We start from the raw sequence: 22490 nt of genomic DNA on the forward strand, positions 1-22490 counted from the left end.
ACAAAAAAGTACACCCACCCCCCCAGCCCCGCAAAGACAATCTTGGTGACCTTTCCTTTGCCAATCTCCAGTGGTACCAGGCTTTAGAACAGGAACCTGAAATTTCAAAGAATAGTATGTTTGTCACATGCTCTATGTTGTTCCAAATTTGCACAAATACTAAACCTTTGAAAAACGTCATGTAAATGAACCCTGACCCTGCTGGAAAGCGGCAAGGGGGACAGTGGGAAGTACTGTGGGCAGTTCTGGTCTCCTCTAAAAAAGCAGGGCTAGACAAAATTCACAGAGAGAAAACAAGGTTGTAAAAAAGATAGGGAATGCCTGTCATAAATGTCCAAGACTTTGAAATCTGGAAAAGCAAGCAACAAACACATGAGGTAGATCTTCAAAATTATGAATGGCATAGCTAGTACGGTGAGGTGGCCCATTTACCATCTCTTTCGGCGCAAGAACCAAGTGGCCTCAAATGAAGCTAGCAAGAAAGAAACTCAAAACAAAAAGCGTTGTTTTTTCACACAAAAGTAGTAGAGCTGTGGATCTCCTTGCCATATGACAGTGAAAGTTTATACAGATTAAAGAGAAACTGGACAAATTCATGGAAGAGATCTGTCAGCAGTTACTGACTACACTGACACCCTGTAACCCCATGATGTTTTTGTATTAAAAATACTGTGAGCTAGGGACAGGACTACAGGATGTGGGTCATAGACGTTTGTCCTGTTCTTATGTTCTATCCTAGACATTTGCTTTTGAATTCTGTTGGAGGCAGAACCTTGGGCTATAGTTTTTATTATTAAAAAAAAATTTATATTTCAGAAAAATCTCTTTATACAGTTATTTCCATGCTGTTATCTCTCAAGTCATTGAGAGCCATAAAGAACAAGCAATGTGTCTATTTCTGAAGTCCCAGAGATTTAAAGAAGGCCCAAAGTGAACAGGTGCCAGAGGGCATCAAATGGAGTCCTGGTTTGTATCATCTTATATTTTTTATTCTTCCCAAAGGCTGGTCTGTCCTGACTTTGCTCCTTGCATACATACCCAGTCCCAAGAACAATAAGTGGGAAAGCAGCGTGGCATGGGGTTTGCCCGCTTACATCCAGAACGGTCACTTATAACAAGGGGGAAAGTCACTCTGCCTAACTTTCAACTGTTATGTAAAGGAGGCAACTTGCTCAACAAAGCAAGGAAAAAGAGGCTTCAGTAGGCTCTCCCAGACAGTGATTCAGAGTTCAACACCTACTCAAAAATCCTCTGAAGGTGTTTCCATCTCTCCTAGGCAGACTAGGAGACCAGCTAGCAAACAGAGAGATCCAAGCAAAAAAGCTAAATTTAAGCAGATAAATACCTCCTCTTGCACAGAGTGGAAATAAAGACTGAGTCTAAGGAGAGAACTATCAAATAAATTGCTAGTGATTGCTTTTAGAATGCCCAGGATTGACGGTATTTTATCATGTCATCACATCTAATAAATAGAAAATGCAATTGAGTCACTCAGTGGGCAATTTGAATTGATTTTTCATTTCTCTTTGATGCTTAAAATTCCATCTTATGTTACCAGCAGAGAGGGTTGGGCTGTGACAGTGGTAATAAATAATCTAGTAGTGTATATTTTTGCCTACAATATCATGAAAGTAGCAAGTCGTGATAACCCCTACCAGCAATAAGGACTAAAGATGAGACGTTCACGCAAAGGCTTTTGCAGCATTACTGACATCATGAGGCTGCCACTCTGTAGAAATCAGATGGCATTTTTCAGCATAATAGAGCAACCCTCCTTCAGCAAAATGCTGGGTTTAGCTGAACTACTCTGCAGCTCTGGAAAGGCTGGAGGGGCTCATTTACACAGGGGTTAATGGACTGAATCCTGCACTTGTATTCACAAAATCTAAGCCTCCATGCAGATATTCTTCCAGTTTTACTATCATTCAGCAACCTTTGCCTTCTGTCCTTCTGACCAAACACGAACTGCGTGGATTAGCTGCTTTCACAGCAGTACAAACTACTTCAGCTAACAGTTACCTAACTTTCAGAAGCGTAACAGCTCTTATATCACAATCCGGGAAGATACTTCACACAACTCCATTCAATTCCTCTTCTAGAAGTCCTTGAATTAATGTAGGTTCATAATTATCCAAGTATACACTTAGTTGTTTTCAGATCAGTGCTTTTACTATGTTTTTTTTCAATCTCTCTCCATTAGGCTCAATTTAATTGTTTCTAGCTGAAATAACCTAAGATAAACACTCTTCTGACTACTATGACAATAGACAGTTCAAATCATAGGATAAATGCAACAGAATCTACCTGTTAGGAACACAAAAGTAAGATAGTAGCTTGAACTTGATAGTTAGATAAGTTAAGTTATGCCTATTTGTCTCCTGCTGTTTTAATTCAGCGAGTACTCTGTGCTTCTGAATTGTCGTACAAAGGCATCTTAAACTGCTATAATGCTGAAGTGCACTGCCTATCCCATGCTCTAAAGCACGGGAATAGAATACCTGCAGTGGTTATGGAAATGTCTGGCAGTGAGGATTTTTAAGAGTACATTGGACAAACTACTGCTGACAGTTGCTTAAGTTAGTTGACGTTGCTTTCAGAAAAGGGGATTATCTTTCGTGGATTTTCCCAGACCTCTTTTGTAGAATTTCATGGAATAGCAGTATTTAAACCACAGTACAAATTTATAAAACAGCAGATACTTTGGGATTTGGTGTGACCTTACGGCCTTCTGAAGTTCCTTCCAGCCTGAACTCTCCCTTGATCCTCTGTATAGCTATGTCGATTGCTCCATATCAGACTGTTCTCTTCTGTACGCCACTGTGATTTTAGAGGTCAAAGCACTAAATACAGAAAACAATTGAGGAGACTGGTAACATACATGCCTACATATAGACATGGTTGTCCTATCATATATTTCATACCCTTAATCTTGGTGTATATATACACATCCCCCATCTGTTTCTCTCTATATTGTGCTCTGCTTATACTCCCCCTCTATTTCTCTCATCTGTTCTCTTTTCCTCTCGAAAGCAACACATTCTAAGAATTTCAGTGGATTCTTCTATGTGTTTAGAATTTGTCCAAAATATTCTATCATTTGGAAAGATCTCCAGATCTAACTGCGCTGTATGTACAGATGAACATTCAGGACAACTAAAAAAAATTGTTTTAATTTTCATTTGCAGTAAAAGTAACAACTTGGCTGCTACAGCAATAACTTCTATGTAACTAACTTTGTGAGGCAGTAAATACTTTTCCCTATATATAATGGATTATGAGTATGTAATACATTGAGTTGGCTCTAAAATTTCAACACAGAAATAAAGAAAAAAAAAAAAAAACAAAGAAATGATCACCTTAGAAAAAATGCAACATTCTTGAGTTCAATATTCAGTGTTACTAGCTTCATAATCTGACTAGTATAAATGAGCTTTTGATAAATGGTGTAATTTACATGTACTTATAGCATGTTATAAACCCACACAGTAGTTTTGTTTCTTCCTCTAGAATCTGCTTCTTAGCAAGTGTTTTCTGACAAGAAAAACAGCTTTAAGACTCCATCAGAACAAGAACATTTGGAGGTTGCTTCTGGCGACAGACAAAATTTAGCTCTGCACAAATCACCATTAAAACTGTAAAGCTAGTCCTTTCCCACCACCCCACCCCCCAGATCTTAAGGGCTACATAGCTAATATCCCCAAAGACTAAAGTTAATTGTATTCTTCCCTCATTAATATTATTTCTGGGTTTTTACTCCTTAGGTTAAGAAGGATTTGGACATACTGAGAACTGAGATGTGAAAACCATGCTAAACACCATACTCCAAACAAAACAGAACTCAGTCAAGTTTTAGAGGTTCGTGTGACACCTGCCCTTGTTCCTACAAGCCAGGGAGGAGTTCCCTCTGAATCACATGGCATCAGTAGCCTTTGCATTCCAATCACAAATCAACCAAGTCTGAACAATACAAACCTTAGTTCAGTCTTATGTTTATTTCCTGCTGTATTCCTTTAAATCAACCAGAAATAAGGAATGAAAGCAGAGCTTGCTTTTATATTCATTAAATAAAAAATAATAAAACCCAAACCAAAATACAACAAAAAAACAAGCCCCCCAAAAAGCCATAACCACCTCGCACCCAGCAAAAACCCACACCACAAACACGCAAGCCAAATTATCAAGCCAAAATTCCAGCATTGCACACACACAGCTGAGCCCTCAGCTGAGCCTGATCCCACTAGCATCCAAGACATGTATGTCAACACTATTTTTTTGTTCAGTGAAGGCAGGATCTAGGCACCTCTGTAGTTGTGTGGTGTTACATGCATGTAAATTATTCAAAACTGAAACCAAAGTTACTGAATAAAGAATTTTTACATGCAAAAGCTCTGCTACTGCCATTTTCCTGTACAATTTTAAAGAAATATGCCAAAACAATTATTTTTGAGAGTCCACTTGTAAGAATGAATAAAAGCCAATTAATAAAGACTTCTAACGTGAGTGTCTTGACAAGCTTTAAATTACTTCATTAAGCAGAACAGCACATTTTTTCAGGGTTATTTCATAAAAGGAAATGAATTCTCAGTTTAAACTCATGGCCACATTTGAAAGGAAAAAGAACTGTATTTTTAGGTGAAAACAGCAAAAAGAATTTTTAAGAACCAACTGAATTAGAAACACAAACCATGAAGCAACTGGTTCCACGGCTTTAGTAAGTGAATTAGACATCTGCATGTATTCCTGGATAATTCCACATGTAGAGATATACTAATCCTTTAGAAAACCTTTCCTGATATCAGGATAACCATACTGACCAGGCTTGCAGACATCCTGCCCAAATACTAGTCACTGGGAAACTCCATCTCACCTGACAGTTCTGAGAATTATGACCATATCACCTGAGTCTTTAAAAGCATTTGTACAATGTGTTGAAAGAATAAAAAATAGGGTTGTTCCTAGAGAAATCATAATTAAGTATAAATGTTCATATTCTACCATGAGGAACATGATTTTAAAACTATATTATGATAGGACCATTCCTGATGAAACACTGTTTAAAAGCCATAAACTTACACCTAGAATATAACAGGGAATTTCCGCCCCCCCCCGGTGGTTGTCCTTTTGGTGAAAAAAAATGAAACATGCTTTAACCAATATCTCATCCTTTAACATCATATCAAAGGCGAAGGTCACACCCTTGTGTGCACAAATATGTAGTGAAAGCCCCTCATCTCAAGGATTTCCAAACTTTTGATACTTAACATCTGACACAGAAGAGTTTAGGCCACACACAAAACATTTTGATGTTCCACTGAGAAACAAGATCAATAAACTACAACCAAACTGAAAATATTTGCTCCAACAAGCATGCTAAAGTCATTGCATAAGTGTTGGATTTGAAGACAATTACACACAATATCAGATAGTATATATACAGGTATACATCCAAATATTAATATTTTATCCAGAAATTTACATATATAGTAATGTGTGACATTCAGATTAGGCCCACATATTAATGTGTATTTTTTAATGGTGTTTGAAGGAACTGGAATGATACCCATTTCCCTACTCCCACCCCACCCACCCCTCCCCTCAAGTGCTTAAATGCAGTCTATGAAGTGTAAATAGTATGGGTATCCCAAGAATTTCATAAAGCAGCCTCATATATCCAATTAGGCAGTATTTACTTATAGGACTCAAACTGTGCTAGGGAAATTCAAGAGAGTTCTGCCATTGGTGCTGGAGAGAGCAAGTCTGGATGTTAAAGTGGATTCAACAACAGAAAAATAATCCTAGTAAGCACAGGGCCTGGTAATGTTACCTTGTGTTCAGCTTTCTATAAAAAGTAGGGGAATAGTTGCATGGATTTCGGCTTGGAAGAGTAACAATAAAGAAATTTGAGCATGTACCATGAAGCAGTGTATAAATGCATGCTCCCAAGGTCTGCTCCAAATATCCTGTAGTATGTATATATAAAGCTCAACCAAAAAGGTATCTATTCAGTGTGGCATAAAATAAGAAAGTAAATAATTCAGAGAAGCAACACACGATTTAATTACCATTAGGGTGGCCTTTCCCTAAGGTTTAAGAACCTGTAATTGAGAGTCACAGGAAAAAGCCATCAAAGTAGGTCTAATTTTATCAAGCTTTAATAGAATTACTGAACTATTAACTCTGTTTAACAAAGCTAGTTTTGTATGGCTCTACTGTTATTCCATTTTGACTTTTTAAATTTTGTAATAGAAGTAAAACGCAAGGCCTACATTCAGGAAATTATTTAAACATACCTTAGTTGTAACAATGGACTACCCTTAATGGTATCTATAGATGCTTTATAGTATCTTCCTGACTGATTAGATGCTTAAAAAAAAATTAAATTTAAAAGAAAAAAAAAAAAAAAGGCACTAAATTTGAAACTTGAAGCCCAGGTACCAATCTGAGCCTACTCCCATTTGGACAATCAAAGGGCTCTACTGCTGCTGGACTAGAGGTTAAAACCTCTAGTTTTAACTGCTGCTTGGTGGATATTCAGGTTGTCTGAATTGCATCCAGAAATATGCTGAGCTATTAACTTGACAGATGTCAGAGAGTTTCATGAGTGAAATTTCTGGTATGTTTGGCAGGAAATTTTAAGTTTAAAGTTGTCTATAAATTTTAGGAATCTGAAACTAGGTGGTACACTCCAATTTGAACAGAAACTTAAGAAACTGCCATTGACTTCAGTGAGAGGAGGAGAGTACCTTCAATGTGAGCGATCAGAGAATCAGAATACACTCAGCCTTTCAGCCTTTCAGCATTCAGATCATTAGTCACACCGCATTTATTACAATCCTATCTAGGCTTCTTGTATTTCCCTCTCTAACCAGTAACCAATATTGAATTGAAATTTGGGTCCCTGGAAAGGTGCAGTGAAATAGTCCACTCATTTCTGAAGCATAAATATTTTGGCAAGCCAAAAAGCTGCAAAAGTCAAATAGAAGCTCTGTCCTATTGTGTATGCCAGCTCTCTGGAAGGAGTTATGAATGGCACTAATAATTAAAAGAAGCAAACTGGCATTGTATTAGTGCTCTGCCCCTATCCAGCCACCCTCAGCAACCGATGCATTTGGAAAGACTGTACAGATGCCTCAGAGCTGGAAGTTGAAATGTTAGTGCAAAATTTTCAGACAACACCATCACAATTTAAAACTCAAAAATTATACATGATAATTAATATTAGGAGCTTTACAAGAAACTTTGGCTTTGGCCAAAATATCCCCAGCAGTGGGCATGGTCACTAAGCACAAAAAGTCCAAAATCAGTATTAGCCCATCTACGTACACACACCCAAACCCAGAACATACCTGCTATGTGGATGGGTTTAAAGTGCAATGAGAAGTCAATGCAAAAAGGAGCATGTCTGCTATCTCTTTTCTGAGGACATCTCAAGAGCACTCAGGGAGAAAGATGTAGACTGGATTAATTACATTGGTAAACTCCTCTTTCCTAGGGCAAATGCAGAGAGCAAAAGGATTTGCTGGCATGCAAGTGTAGCTGAGCACATAAGGAATAAATTAAAAAATTGGATAAAATTACATTTCTCATGCATGGACTGTGTTCTTTTACAGATACAGAGCATGTACACATACAGAGAGCAGTTTTATGGTGCAGGAGATGCAACCAGAAGAGAGAAGGGGTGCAATTTATGAAGAAGGAGAAAAACAGTAATCCTGCAGAGAACCGAAATTAGGCTGCTGTGCCTATGAAATGGCTCACATAGAATAAATTCCAATTCTGAAAGTTATAATTGAAGTCCAGCTTCACTGCAAAAAGTAGTGGAGCTGGCACCGTATTTTCCATGCTTTTAGATGATCAGAAGAGCAAGTATGACAGAATGGCAAAGAACAATCTGTGGAGAGAAAGATGAGACCATTTTTAAGATTACTGAATTATCAGTTACTGACAGCTAAACTCCTAAATATCCCACTGCAGCAGTATGACAGTCACTATGGGGAGTGTGGATAATGCTGACTGCTTTTGAAAAATCTTGCCCACAGAAAATGTAATACAGGAAATGTAGGAAAAGTCATCTGGCATGTCAGTAAAAGCCAAAGCTACATGTGACAAATACTCAGTGCAAAATGTGACTGTGGTAGAATTCTGTGGGATTTTAGCGGATCTTCACACAACTCTTCCAAGCCATTAAAACTGGAATAACCTGGACCTTTGCAGTGGTTCTTAAGTTTTAAGTTGTCATAATTTTCAAATGTATTATGCAGTAACCTGTTGCAAACTTCATCAAGTAGCAACCCTGCAACATTTTAAGTTTAAACTAATTCTTAAGGAATAACAAAACTTCTTTCTGATTTTAATAGACTTAAAATTAGATGTGCATAACAGATAGATGAATTTGTAAAACTATCATAATTTGCAGCCTTTGTTTCTGTTAATTCTGCAAAATACCTTTCCCTAGATACAATATTTTCCTTTCAAAACCAAATGCCTACTTATTAATGTCTTTTTCTTTTTTATTTTAAGCAAGCTGAACTCTAACCCTTCCTATTCCAAAATAAAACAAATAACTAGCCATTGCTTATCTAATTGAAAATAAATACAGCTCAGCTTTCGAAAATGGAAAGGTTAGTGACAGGCAACATGAAATCTAATCCTTATAAGAAATCTTTATCAGTATAATAAAACATTTCCATTTTTGTCAGACCTTTTGCCATATTGTTTTGTATTTAACCCTCAGAATATAAACATGCTAAAATAAATTTCTTAATAATAATCTCCATATTATCTGTAGCTCCTTAAACAGAGCTGGTCTCCATTTTTTCAGACTGAACGCTTATTCTTACCTGAGCATGCATCTTGATTGTCACTGAATTACTGTGGGCTGATTAAAGTTTAATGACATGGCTACTCTGGTGATGAGTCTCTAGAGACTACCACTTACTGACAGACCCTTCTAAGTTTCAAAGACAGCAGGAGTGCTAAAAGTATATAAAAAGCAGTAGGTGTACAGTGCAAATTAGAAGCACTGCCTTCTCTAAAGACTTGTGGTGCAGCAAGCACAGTCTAAGCCTGTTATGTTATTCACACGCTGCTCAGGAGGCTGTTGGCCACAGAGCTCTAAAAAAGAAAAGAAAAAAAAAACAAAACAAACCCACCCCAACCCAGCAACCACAACCACAACAAACTCATAACAAAAAACCCACACAACCACCACCTAATGAAGTTAGATTACACCGATCTTGATTATTAATAGCTAGAATTTCTTGAGAAGACTTCTAAGATCTTTGTCTTTGAGAACTCCATTTCATCAATTTGAAAAGCTTCTTTCTCACATAAGCAATTTCAGTTCTACTACAGAAATCACTAAAGTGCAATAAAAAGGAACATTTACAATGGCTTTCTCCAGTTATTTGCCTTGTTTGCTCATACTAGAGCAAACTAGTGACAAACTAGCTTCTACAAGATTGTGACAGATCCCCTTTTATGGCAACTGAAAACACTAACCAGGATCTGCTAATGCAGACTCACCACATTTTCACATTTGCATCAGAGAGGATATCAACAGTATTGGCTTTACTGTATTCTTAAAACACTAGAAAAGAAAGTGAATTCTTGAATATATATGTAAATTAGAGTAATCTAAATTAATAACTTATAAATATCAGTTAAACCTCAGAAATTAGTTTTCTGTTGGAAGCAATTAAACATTATGCTCGTTTTCAAAGAATTATTCATTCCATACTAAAGATGAAAATTCATTCTGGACAACAACCAAAAAGCCCTAGCTCTTGCACAACAAAATTTCATACAAAGCATATTTTCTTACCGCTAAGCAACAGCCATTTTGCCAGTTCTGTAATAGTTTCTTCATAGTTAGGGTCAAAGATCCTATTACCTGGTCACAGCACTTTAGCATTGCATTGGTGCAACACTGGGCAGAATCTAATCCAGTGCATTAAGATAGTTTTAGAGATGCTTCCAAGATGCAATAATTACTTTGCATGGACAACCAATCCAACAAGCAGCTACTAGGAGTCAGTGAAAAATTGGTAACAATATATTCAGCAAGTAAGAAGACTTCACCCATAAGCCAAAGGATGAATTTTGCTATTTTTAAAATTAGTGCTTCACTTAAAAAAAAAAAAAAAAAAAAGGCTAAATATTAGCCATTAATCCCACAGTTGTCATTCCTAAAGTAGGAGGGCCTGCATGAAGACATTCTCTCTTGGTAACCTGTTGGAAGTGAGGGCTAGATAAGGCGTGTCATGCTTCCAACTGGAATTTCTTAGTGCGGGCAATAGAAATGCAACCCTTCCAGTGAGATCCAGACATACTGCTCATGCACCATGAACGTAGTCTGGGCATACACCATACATCTAATGTTGTCACCCATTAAACATACTCTGCATGTAGTGATCAACTGTGTAGCACATTTTCCATAAACTATATGTTTCCACAGCATGTGCACTGTAAGAAAACCTGGGGTTTCCAGTGGGTAGCAGCCATGGGGAAGCTACCTGACACAGAGAAATACGAGACAAATGATGAATCCACTCAAAAAAAAGTCAGCAACCTGGCTAAAGTCCAGGGCAAAATCAGTGCACATACATCTAGAAGAGAGATCAAAAGCCCTGACAATTCTCTGCGGAAACAAACTGCCTGTTAGACTAGTTTCATGTTCACCTCCTGGCCTGATCTATTTACACACTTTTCACACTTCTCTGACAAAGGACTTGGAAGAAGTTGTTCACTCAGCTACATACCTAGAGGATGAAGCTCGTCAAACAAGTGTAATCCTTAAACATATTATAGTCTGCTAATTAGAACACTAATCCAAAAATTAAATACCTGGGTCTAAATCCCTCTGAAGGTTCATAGCAGTCTGCCAGGGGGATGCTCTAGTCATCCCAGACAGCCTGAGATGGCAAAGTCCATCTTCCCTGCTGAAGCTATGCCACTGTATGGAAGAGATTTTGAGAGTCAGTGGGGTACAAAAATACCAGAAAGGAAGCAAAACTCACCTGGGAAAGTACAGGCTTGGCTCCATTCCATACTCCCAAGCTAATTATGTATTTTATTTTAAAAATTTCTTTATTTATATATTGTCTCTTTAGGCCTACAATCATGAGTCTATGAGGCCAAGTGATGAATTTTCAATTCAATTTCATTTCAATTTTCAAGATATAAATAGTTCAGTGCTACAAAAATATATGTACAGAAACACCCTAAAGCCAAAACAACCCATAAATGCTTAGAGCTTTGCAGAGTAGTTTTCTCTATCAAATCATATACTTTGCAAATGACATTTTACTACACCACAAAAAGGTGAACTCTAGTTTACAGGACAAAATGCTACATTTACTCCCATGTCATAATTTTCACCAGAGTATCATAGTGTTATATTTTAAAATAGTATCAGCATTATATTTGTATAATCTAATAATTTATTTAGTATTATTCTTTAAAATAATAAAATAATATTTGTTTATTATTTAATAATTTATCTTTTATTACTCTTTAACACAGATCCTTTTGCCAGAATGAAAAGTTAATTACATTACTTATATAGACCAATTTTTAATATAATACTTACACGGCATGAGCCTGATCCTTCCTTCAGGTTAGTTTGCCATATATTAACTCAATATCCAAGCCCAAATCATCATTTATAGCAGCATGAGAGGATAATCTCATAGGAAAGGTCATTCAAGTGTGATTCCTTCTTTTATTATGCTAATATAGTTGAGGTTTTGTTTTGTTATTTCCAAACAAACAAAATCCATTACCAATTTTCTCACTTTTAATACAGAAAACAGGACTGGAAAGAAACTAAAAAGTCATCCGGTCCATATTGTAACATCATTGTAATGCCAACCTCATTCCTTATGGCTCCACAGCCACTCCCAAGAACATCCTGTGATAGAAAAGTCACAGATCCCACAATAATTTGTTCCAGCGATTGCCTGCCCTTAAACTTCCAGTCCTTCACCTAAGCCAAATTTCTTAAGGCTCCTAGAATCCCTAAATACTGTCATCTGCCAGGACAGCAGACCTTGATAATACCTTAACACAACCACAAATAAAGCAAATTCAGAGGGAAACAAGAAAACAAAAACAAGCAAACCAAATGCACACACAAAAAAAACCCCACAAACAAACAAAAAAAAACCCCAACAACAACAAACCAAACTATCACCAAACTAGGACTCATTAAATATTTACTGCAGATTTACTCATTCCTGGGAACGCCTAGCCATGCCAGAAATCTTCTGATTTTGTCCTGTTGTGCATCTTATTCCTTTGTCCCCCACAAATTCTCAACATTTAATGTGATCAAGACTCCTGTCAAAGAATTACAACTAGCATTCTAAAAACACTCTGAATTTATTGCAGTCTTTCAGTTTCAAAAGTTTCTGCAGACAAAAATCATTATTTACCCTTTCCCTTTGTATCCTTCTCTTCCTCGTTACCAGGACAGTGGGGAAGGGGGGAAGGCATTTCAAAATTTTTCATGAAAAGAGAAACTTTATTTCACCCATCCCTCTTCCAATTCAATTCAAGTGAAGTAGCATTGAGCATCCACATGAATCATGCACTTATTTCTCAAATGTACCATTCCTTGGTGCACTTTCAATTATATTTTTAAATAAAACAGCTCTTTTGCTCCAGCTAATTCTGCATTTAGCAATTAGAAGTCAGATACATAGCTGAAGTACGTGTGCCATGCTTAATTTTTGTTTCCTATGTCAAAATGTAAGTAATGAAACACTGAAGTGCAAATTCACTGACAGAAGTCAAAAAGCATAAATTCAAAAGCAGAGTTTTGTGAAATGAAACGCCTGCTTCCACATACGGTTATGAGATCCTAATTTTGATTTTTTTTTCCTCATAAAAAAGAAATTTTTTCCAGACCTTATCAAGCTCTAAACACTCCCCACTTCTCCCTGAATCTAGATAAACTCTGTGTTCCTTCAGAGGTATAAATTAAATTGCCTTTGCTGTCTTGAAACCTTCCCAAAATGTACCTTATTGTTAAAGTTACACACCTGTCTTACTCCTAGGTCACCCTACAAGCAAATTTGCATTCAAAAGTGTTTAAGCTCTTGCAAGTTTAGCCTTTGATGCAATCCTGGTTCTCACAGATATCTCAAAAATTTATCCTGTAACTGGCAATGTCACAAGCTTCCTAAGAAAATACAGAGGATTAGAGGTGCAAGGACTGTGTTATTTAAATTTCATCAGAAAACAGAGTAGGTCTGAACTACATTAAAGGGGCTGTGCAGAGAGGCTTTCATACCTGTGGCTCAACTGTACCAGTTACAGTGGAAACATGCATTTCAGTTTAACAACCGGTATTTATGATTCTGGAAATACCATTAGCTACTATGGTGATGCAAATTGATTTCTTAGTAATTTTGAAACAAACTTTTAACTCCATAGGATTTTGTACATGACTGTAGGAATCTATTTACAATCTCCCCTCCTGCAGCTATTTAAACAACTGTACATGGTAATTTAGCAGCAGAAAGTATCAAAACCAAGAAAGGTCAGTGTTTTTGCATTTAAGTCCTTTTGGCTTGCACAAAGGTTGCTAGCTTTTTGTTATTCTCTTTGAGAGTTCAGCCAGAGATGTCCAAAATGAGATTAAAGGACAGTGTACAGTCAAGAAGTTGCTTGGGTTTTTTTTACTGGTAGTACATGTCCTGCTCTTTTCATACACCTGCATTTCATTGTCAGTATATCCTGTCATTTCTTCAAATAGATTGCATAAGCAATTTCTCACATTGCATCTCATGAATATATAATCCACCCAAAAAATTAACACACAGCAGTTGGTGTATGCTTACATGAAAAATCTACCAGAAAAACTAAACCATTTTCCTTCACGTTTTAATTGTATGTTCTCACCACCTATGAGATTTTAATGCCTCAACAGCCATCCTAGGAAGTACAGAACACTATAGCTACAGAGAACCCTATCAAATCAGACTTTATGCATTATCAGTTGCATCAGTCTTTGAATTTCCTTTTTCAGCCTCTTTTTCTGCCCTCTCCCAATTTTTGCTTTCTGCTTGCCTGTCCCATGAGGAAAAAATGATAGTTCATAATCATAGCTGCTCTGAGGCTTTTTCAGTATGTCTTTTGACTTGACTTCTTCTAGGAACATACAAAATATAATTCCTATTTAAAAACTAACTGCTTCCAGCACCTGAAAATTTCACCCAAGAGAACAGGAAAAAATATGAAGCCTGAGAGAAATACTGTGTTAGAGGATTGCAGCTAGAATTAAGATAAAACTTCCAAAAATAGTTTAGTAATGAAAAATTCCAGTGATATTCAGGAAGACTCAGAATTCCAGATACCATTTTCAATAATTATTCAGAAGAATTTAAAAATTCTGTATGTATTCTCAAAACAAAGCTGACCCATATAGTCAGTCTTTTAAGTAAGTACGAGCACTTTGAACGACCTCTGGAGTTGTAGGAAGGGACAATAGTGAGCACACAGCAGTTGTACAAGATATTCTCACAGCTTATGCGACATTATGTTTAGAGGCTGAGAACAGGCCAAAAGCATTTTTTCGTCTTTATCTGAAAACCCAGGACAGCATAGATGAACTCAAATAGTATATTTGTGAATGTGTCTCCTTCTGTCTACTGTATACGCATCATCACCTTTAGACGCCTAAAAGATTTCAGTTAATGCTACAGACAATTGCTCATTGCCTACCAGCTGGTTATTATTACCAGCTTCTAGCCCAATTTTGAATAAAAATGAGTGCATTAGTTTTGAACTAAGAGGACCTAAATGGCTTAGTTTGAGTTTACGGCAAACACCAGCTTCTTTCCCTGTCGAATATTACGGTTGAGATCAGCTGAAACACTCAATTATAAGAGCTCTCTAGTCAACACTGGTTTGTTAACTGAGGGTGCTTTAATCACAGCCCCCAAATACCCACCTCAAAGGGAAACGGACTTCGACCGACAGAACAAGATTTTGTAATTAGATCACCAAAACTGTAACAAGAAAAAAAAAAAAAAGGTATCAAACAAGTAGTTCTTTGTCCAAAACATATTAACATATTCTAGCTAAGTACCTAATATTGAGTGCAAACAGTTTAACCAATGTAACTCCACAAGCAAAACGCACCTGATATTTTGAGTAAAAAAATGTGTGCCTCTATGGTGTCAGAACACAAGCAATACATTGAACAACTACATAAAGCTACATAAAGAGATTTATGCAACCTCATCAGTAACCTGATAGCACATGAAGTAGTAACTTATGTATGATAATCAACTGCACAGTAATACAGTGAGCCGTAATATCCTCTTCAGTAAACAAACATCCAGTAGACAAACATAAACCATGTTAGATGATTTCTATTTTTAAAAACTTTTCAAATTAGTGACACAAAACCCATGCAGTGTCCCCTTTACATTCATTGGGAAAGGAAGTTACCTTAGTTGCAAAGGAATAGCTACACATCCATCAAGACAGTAATCTGTGTGCGCACACCAACTGCACAGCAAACACAGACAAGGAAGATAGAGATGCACCAAAAATACCGTTTGATTAACACCAGTGCCCAAAGACCTCTGTTAGGATTAGGACCTGGTTGTCCTAACTGGATGAAATTTTTATTATGTAAGGGAGATAGTCCCTGTATTAGGGACATTTGACAATATTATATTTATTCTGGAAATATTGTCTCTATCATGAAAATGCTAAGATGTGAGCTTTTTTGATCCTGCTTTTGTAAACATGCATGCATGCTAAGATTTCCACCTCCATATTTCTAATTAGGAGACTTTTGTAAAAAGCAGCTCACAGGACAAGCAAAGGGAAGTGAAAAGCAAAACACTGTTTTCCACAGTTCCCTACAACATTGACTTATTCCTGAAAATACCATCCAGTTACAGAATCAGTATAGACCGGATAGATTTCCTGGGACAAACCAAGTCATTCATAAGCACAGTTTTTGAGGACAGTTTTTTACTGTAAGTGAACAAAATTTCAAAGCCACAGAAGCTCAGAATCACTTAGGATCAAAACGGACCTCTTGAGATCACTTAGACCAACCCCCCTACTCAACAGGGTCACCTACAGCAGGTTGCCCAAGACCACATCCAGAGGGGTTTGGAATATCTCTAAGAATGGCTAGAGCCTCTGCCTTTTCAGGAACGATTGACATATTTTCTCACGTGACAGCAGCTCTGCACGGTACTATTGTTTCAGTTCCTGTCAGCTCAGACTAACAACTCTGCAGCAATTTACTCTATTCTGCCTATCTTCCCAACAGAAGGGCTGATTAATTATTTTTATGTAGCCCCTTGGATTTTTATAAAAGTCTAAACCAGCAAAATCTTAAGGCAAACAACTGGAATAGTCTGGATCCTTAAAATATAAGAATATTGTATTCTCTGGCCGTGACTTTCTGTTATACAGTATGGGAACAGTGTCCTAGGCTGACATGTAAAAGACAGACTGAGCTAACTGAAATGCCACCGTATTCTCTTCCTGTTGCCAATTCATATCTAAAAGCTGAAAGAAAAGTACACTCCCAGTGACAGCTCTGAAATAAGTCAATGTGTGACAGTAATCAGTTCTCTTCTGTCAAGTCAGGTTCCAGGAAAAAAAATACGTTTTTCAGGCTATGTGCCAACATTGTCAAGGAATAAGAAGAATGGCACAATACTTGGCTATTTCACTCAGAAACAGAGGCTATAGGCTTTCAGTGAAGAGGATAGCCGGACACCTGAAACAAGGAAGTTTCTGGTAGATTCTGAAGAAATCAAGTCATGAGTGCTGGCTCTAAGAGAGGCTCAGAAATGGTGAGAAGGAGCAATAGAAGAGCCCATGTCCGTACAAGACAGGTTTTTGCAGGATGATGAAGCCAGACAATCAAGAGTGACTAATGCAAAAAAGAGAGAAGGAATCAAATCACAAGATGAGAATCAGAGAGCTTCACATCAACTATAAGGATGTGATAAAAATCAAAGCAAGATCCAATGCATGTGTAATTTCAATGCTATCTGCTGGAGTAAGGGACAGATGAGTGGCAGCGTCTATGATGGAAAAATGATGGTTCAGAGTCATATCACGTCAGGGAACAAAGACCAAATGTAAAGGCAAGACCAAGCAACAAATATCCCCACCTCTAACGAGAGAAAAACATCTCCTTTTTCTGTCACAGAGCTCTTCCCTCTGACAACTCACAAGAGCAAACAATCTGAAATTAGAGAGTAGAAAACCTGTTATAAACTTCTGGAGTACAAACATCACTGACAGAAAATGGTCATTTCCGTTCTCTGAGCTGTCCCTAGCTGGAGGTCTTTCTGTCCTTTTCCTTCACAACACAAGCAAAGCATCTCAAAAATACTAAGCAGCTGTTCTGAAACCCAGAAACAGGAATATGAAAACCATATCTATGAAGTTAAAGGACGTAGAGCAGAACAGTTAAAAGGGCAAAAGTAAAGGGAGTAAAAGTAAGGGAGAAAACAGAAAAGATTGAGAGAAAAGAATTGCACACTGCTAGGGAAAAGGAGGGTAATAGAAGAGTTAAGGATGGGACACGGTGTCAGACAGTCAGACAAAACATCTGTAGGCAAGTAATTTCTGACTCTCTTCTCCAAAATCTATTACAAAGATAAGTAAAATATAACATCACAGGGATAAGCTAATATTAAGCGCTTTACCCTTGGTGGTGACAAGGTTTAAGTAACTACCACACATAAAACCATGAAACTAAACAGGGGATACACAGAATAAGACAGGCTGAGATGCTCAGGGTGTGTTCAAGGGAAGGCATCACAGAGGTTAGATGAGAAATTTGAGCATATTAATGACTGAAGTAGATGGCCATTTTATGTGCCTGGTAGTGTCTGCATATGCTATGTCTTTGTGTGTCAACAGAGCCAGGCACAGCCCTATGAGCACTTGTACTCTTTAATCATTAGTGTTTTGTGTTCTGGGAAGAAAAAAAAAAACGTCTGGATGAGGTCACACTGCTTTAAAAACTAAGGGAGTTTAGACGTGAGCCTTGTCCTACTCTGTGCCCACAGGGCCAGCGAACAGGCCATGACTAGCTTTAATTACTAGCCTAAATGCAACCTAAGAGATGCCTAATTATAGTCACATGTGGACTCAATCTGAGGTAACAGTAAATATCTGGGGCAGAAGCAGTGCTTAAACATTGACAGAAAAAGGATAAGATAATGACAGCAAAGGAGGAGCAGACAAGCTATTGAATGAGGAAGAATGTGTGGAAGATTAGAAACTTGGTGGCAACAGCACTGAATTTATCAGCGTGTGCCACGACAAGGAAGAAAATATACTTAAAATACAGAACTGGAGATCTGATGCAAACAAAGCCATATACAAACAACTTAGAGAAGATAGGCAAAATTAAAGTAACTGATCAAGTGGAAGCTGATAAGAAAAATATTAAGCACTACTTGGATAGGGCAATGGTGTCTACTACAGAAGAGCTGATGAGAAACATAGTCAACCGGCTTGAGGGACACAACAGACCTGGGAGTCTGAGTGGCCCCAAAACATGGAACATGCGTGGAGAACTGAGGAGGAAAGGGTATTACAGCCTGTTTCCAGGAATGAAGGGGTGCAAGAGCATTGGAAGAGTGTGAGAAAGGTATGGCACAGTGCTGAGGGAGTCATGTCAAAGGGCCTGACATTCAAGTGTTAAACAGAGCGTGTAATGTTTCTTGCAGAAAACCACTTGCAACGTTAACCTGGGCTTGCATTTAAGCAGGTGAAGTCCCTGGTTTGTCTGGCTCTGGATTTCAGGAGTTTCCACTCACTCAGAGCCTGGAAAGACGCCTCAGGTCTCTATGCTGTTAGATGGGCTGGCTTTAGGCCAGCGTATTTCAAGTGCTCCCCTAAGAGGCTACTGTCTCTTTTAGTTTTCTCAGCTTCTCCACTTTCCATTTAAAACCCAACACTTCCTGTTACTCTGACTCCCGTTTACCCTTAACCACCATGATGTAGCTATGAGCCTTGCCATCTCTCATTTGTCACTTCACAAGTTGACAGATGACTGTGACAACATCAGGCATAATCCATATCCTTAGCACCAAGTATTAAGAGGTATTTAAAAATTAACATGAAACTTTCTTCTTTTTGTTATGGAAAAGACACCAAGAACTTCAGGTAGCCTTTCTTAAGAATGAAAACCATTGGTTCAGTAGTTACATGATACTATGCCTCTAGCTGCAAAGTTGGTTTAAGAAATTTCTGCACTGTAAATTGGAACAGAGAACAAAACCTGACTTAATATATAAAATAATTCCCTCCACATGCCCCAGGCCCTTCCAAAACTCACTAAACTTCATTATTTCATAATATTCTGTCAAATAAAGGAATAGAAAGGTGTAGAAAAACCACAGAGATGGCGCATTTAAAGGACAGAAACACTGAATCTTTGTTGCAGAAGAAAAAGATGGTTGTCGAAGGGTGGATTTAGTTGCCCTTGCTACCTGTCCTTCCTCATTGTCTTTGAATTCACTCAGCAAACCTCTGAACACAGCAATGAGTAAAAAGCAGGGCTCAGCATACATCAGTCAAGCTTCTACCAGTATCTGTGGATAAGTTCTTGCCATGGTTTTACTGCTGAATTCCTCAACCAAGCAGTGTTTGCTATGTAACTAACAGAAGAAATATACTTGCACTTAACTGGACAGACCCTTGGCTCTGACCTAGGTCATAACTGTACTGAAAACAAATCTCAGCAAAAGGGGGATCTTGCCAGCAACTACAAGGTGAGACAGTTGTCTCCAGCCCTGCAAATTTCACACCTGAGCCAAAGGACTCCTACTGAACCCAGGAAGCCCTGCACACACTCTAGCTCAGGGTTCACAAATAACTTACGTTTGCACTGTGCATCACCTGTGACTCAGATGCTTTTAATCTCACCTCTCCATGACTAGAGACTGATTCTAATAATTTGTACGGCAGAAATTCAGACGTGGGTGCACAAACATGCCAAAGCCAAGCCACAGGACATTTAGTATGTTCTTGAAAATAAAAAAAAGAGAGAAAAAGAGACTGCTGTAAGTAATCATGTAAATCAGTCTAAAGGAGCTCAAAACAAGACATTAATTGTAGCTAAGTAAGCAGGCTCCTTTTCTAAATTCTCTAGTCTCACATCTAAGAAAGAAAGAAACCCTCGTCATTTAAATCACATGGTTTACGGGGCTGGGGCTCTAAGAACATCATGACATTCATAATGAGGAGTCAGCAACGATCGCCTGTTTGTTGCTGGAGTCACCCAACACCTCGTCGTCGCGTCCCAGTCCCCGCACCGCAAACAGAGCGCAACACCAGCAACTTCTCCAGGCGTCCTGCGCTCGGTGCAGCCCTTACACCTCTTCAGCGAAGCAGCAGCAACGCCGACCAGCCGCCCCCCGTCATGTCCCGGCCGGGCACCCGCTGCCCACCAGCGCTTTGCAGGTGCGAAGAGTCCCAGGGACGGCGCTGCCGTGCCTGAGGTGCCGCTTTCGGACTCGCGGCAGCCCCGGGCGTGGACGGAGGGCAGGGAAGGGGGACACGCCGACCGCTGCCCCGGGGACGCGCAGCCCTCGGCCCGCCGCCGCCGCGGGGCCCGGCCGTGAGGGAGGGACGGGGGAGGCGGGTAGGGGAGGAGTGAGACAGAGGGCAGGGCCGGGAGGCGCCGCAGCGCGCCGGGGCCGCGATCTTGCTGCCCCGACACCCCCGGAGCGGAAGGTCCCGCCGCCGCCATGGCCATGGCCGGCCACCCTCCGCCCGCCGCCGCCGGGCCCGGCCGCCCCCCGCCCGCCGCTCCCAGGTAGGGCCCGCGCCCGCGCCCCTCCCCGCGCGCCGCCGCCTGCGCGTGTGGGGCTGCGCCGCGTCGCGACGGGCTGCCACCGCCTGAGGCGAGTGACGGCTCCTGGTGCCGCCTGCCCGGTGAGGAGCGGCTGCTGCCCGTCCCTGCCCGGTGAGGAGCGGCGCTGGGCGCCCGCGGGTCCCCGCCGCCTGCCCGCTGAGGAGCGGCTGCCGCCCATTCGTGCCCCGTGAGGAGAGGCGCTGGGCGCCCGCGGGTCCCCGCCGCCTGCCCGCTGAGGAGCGGCTGCCGCCCGTCCCTGCCCGGTGAGTAACGGCCCTGGACGCCCGCCGGTCCCTGCCGGCGAGGAGCTGCGCTGGGTGCCCTCCGCCCCACTTCCGAGGAACCCCCCCACCCCCCGCCTCCCCGGGCTTACCACGGCACGGGCAGAGGCGTCCCCCGCCTGAGGGCGGTCACGGAGGAGCGGGGACACCGCGCTTCGCTCCTGCGGTACCCGAGAGGGAGCGCGGGCGGCCCCGCGGAGCCGCTGCCGGCGGGTGCGGCCGGGCCGGGGCTTGCCAGCGGAGGGAGCAGCCGAAATGGGCACCGCGAATTCGTTTTCAGCTGCAGAGGGGCTGGGGAGGTGCTGCTACCTGCCCGGAGGTGGGCAACCACCGTGGCTTTACTCCTACACAAAAAGCAGAAATTAAAGGGCTTTTCTTAAAATGGAAAAAAAAAAAATCGAATCTAATTTTGCTGTAACAGCTGGTTTTCAAGCCATAGCATCTTAAGGGAGCCAGCAAGTTAATTAGTGCTTAATGAAATACCTTTAGGATATTGTGCTTAAATCACTTTAATGCACATACACTACCTAGTAAATCAGATTCTTTCACAATGAAAGAATAACCTAAAAATTACGATACTTTATTGTCCCAGCTCCACCAAACATGTATTTATAGCACTTTCGAACAACGGATTAGAGCAAAGCTTCCTTCTCGATGGAAATTGATGCACAGAGAGGAGCAGTGTACCAGAGATGCAAGATATGGTTAAGAGTAATTTTCAACAATCACAAGTAAATTGCATTTTGATGATAGCAGGCAGACAAAGGTATTATAGAAATTTTACCATTTAAGTTTGATACAGACTAGCAGAGACAAAAAAGCATATGTTGCAAGTTATTACAATTCGTTTTGGTTTAGTTGCTTCCAGTGCAGTGTCCCAATGAGGTGAGTGGTGAAAATGATAGAAATAAAGTTTGGCGAAAACACAGCCTTAAAAGGAAGGTAGTGAAACGATATACAACTACCTGAATACTCAAGAGGAATTGGTTGGGGAGGGAAGGAGGGACGACAGCACTTAAGTGTGTGATAATTACTTGCAGGAGAAATTGCTTTTATTTACTTGAAGGAGACAAAAAGCTTTAAAGCAACCCCTCAGAGAGAACTGACTGAAGTGTTTCATATCAATAAACATTTACCTACCAAAGCTTAATAATGTTTTTGCACTTTGATCTCAATTGTCTGACCTAGAAATAGCCCTGATTTTTTCCTTGGCGTTTCGGGGTGAAATGAGTAGGTTTTACCTTTTTTTGTTAATCACAGCTAGCAACTCTGTGTGCAGCTTTTACACACTGAATACCAAGGTGATTGTACAAGTTTTAGTATTTTATGGGAAACAACAATCTGAAAGT

At 39.8% G+C, this 22490-nt stretch overlaps 1 protein-coding gene across 4 annotated transcripts in view; it reads left to right on the forward strand.

Moving 5' to 3' along the window:
• The first annotated feature begins 20050 nt into the window (after positions 1–20050).
• Positions 20051–22490, forward strand: part of SPHKAP (SPHK1 interactor, AKAP domain containing) — a 75660-nt gene continuing 73220 nt past the window's right edge. For 2 of the 4 annotated variants that reach the window (XM_064457734.1, XM_064457735.1), the window contains exon 1: positions 20674–20821. In XM_064457734.1, coding sequence (XP_064313804.1) covers positions 20754–20821 — 68 coding nt within the window. In that variant the 5' untranslated portion in view covers positions 20674–20753. Of the gene's footprint in view, positions 20467–20673; positions 20822–20869; positions 21124–22490 lie in introns of those variants that run through there. The other 2 variants (XM_064457733.1, XM_064457736.1) reach the window with 2 other exon arrangements.

The sequence above is a fragment of the Phalacrocorax carbo genome, chromosome 7 (genome assembly GCF_963921805.1).
Source record: "Phalacrocorax carbo chromosome 7, bPhaCar2.1, whole genome shotgun sequence".
In the NCBI taxonomy this organism is placed as follows: domain Eukaryota; kingdom Metazoa; phylum Chordata; class Aves; order Suliformes; family Phalacrocoracidae; genus Phalacrocorax; species Phalacrocorax carbo.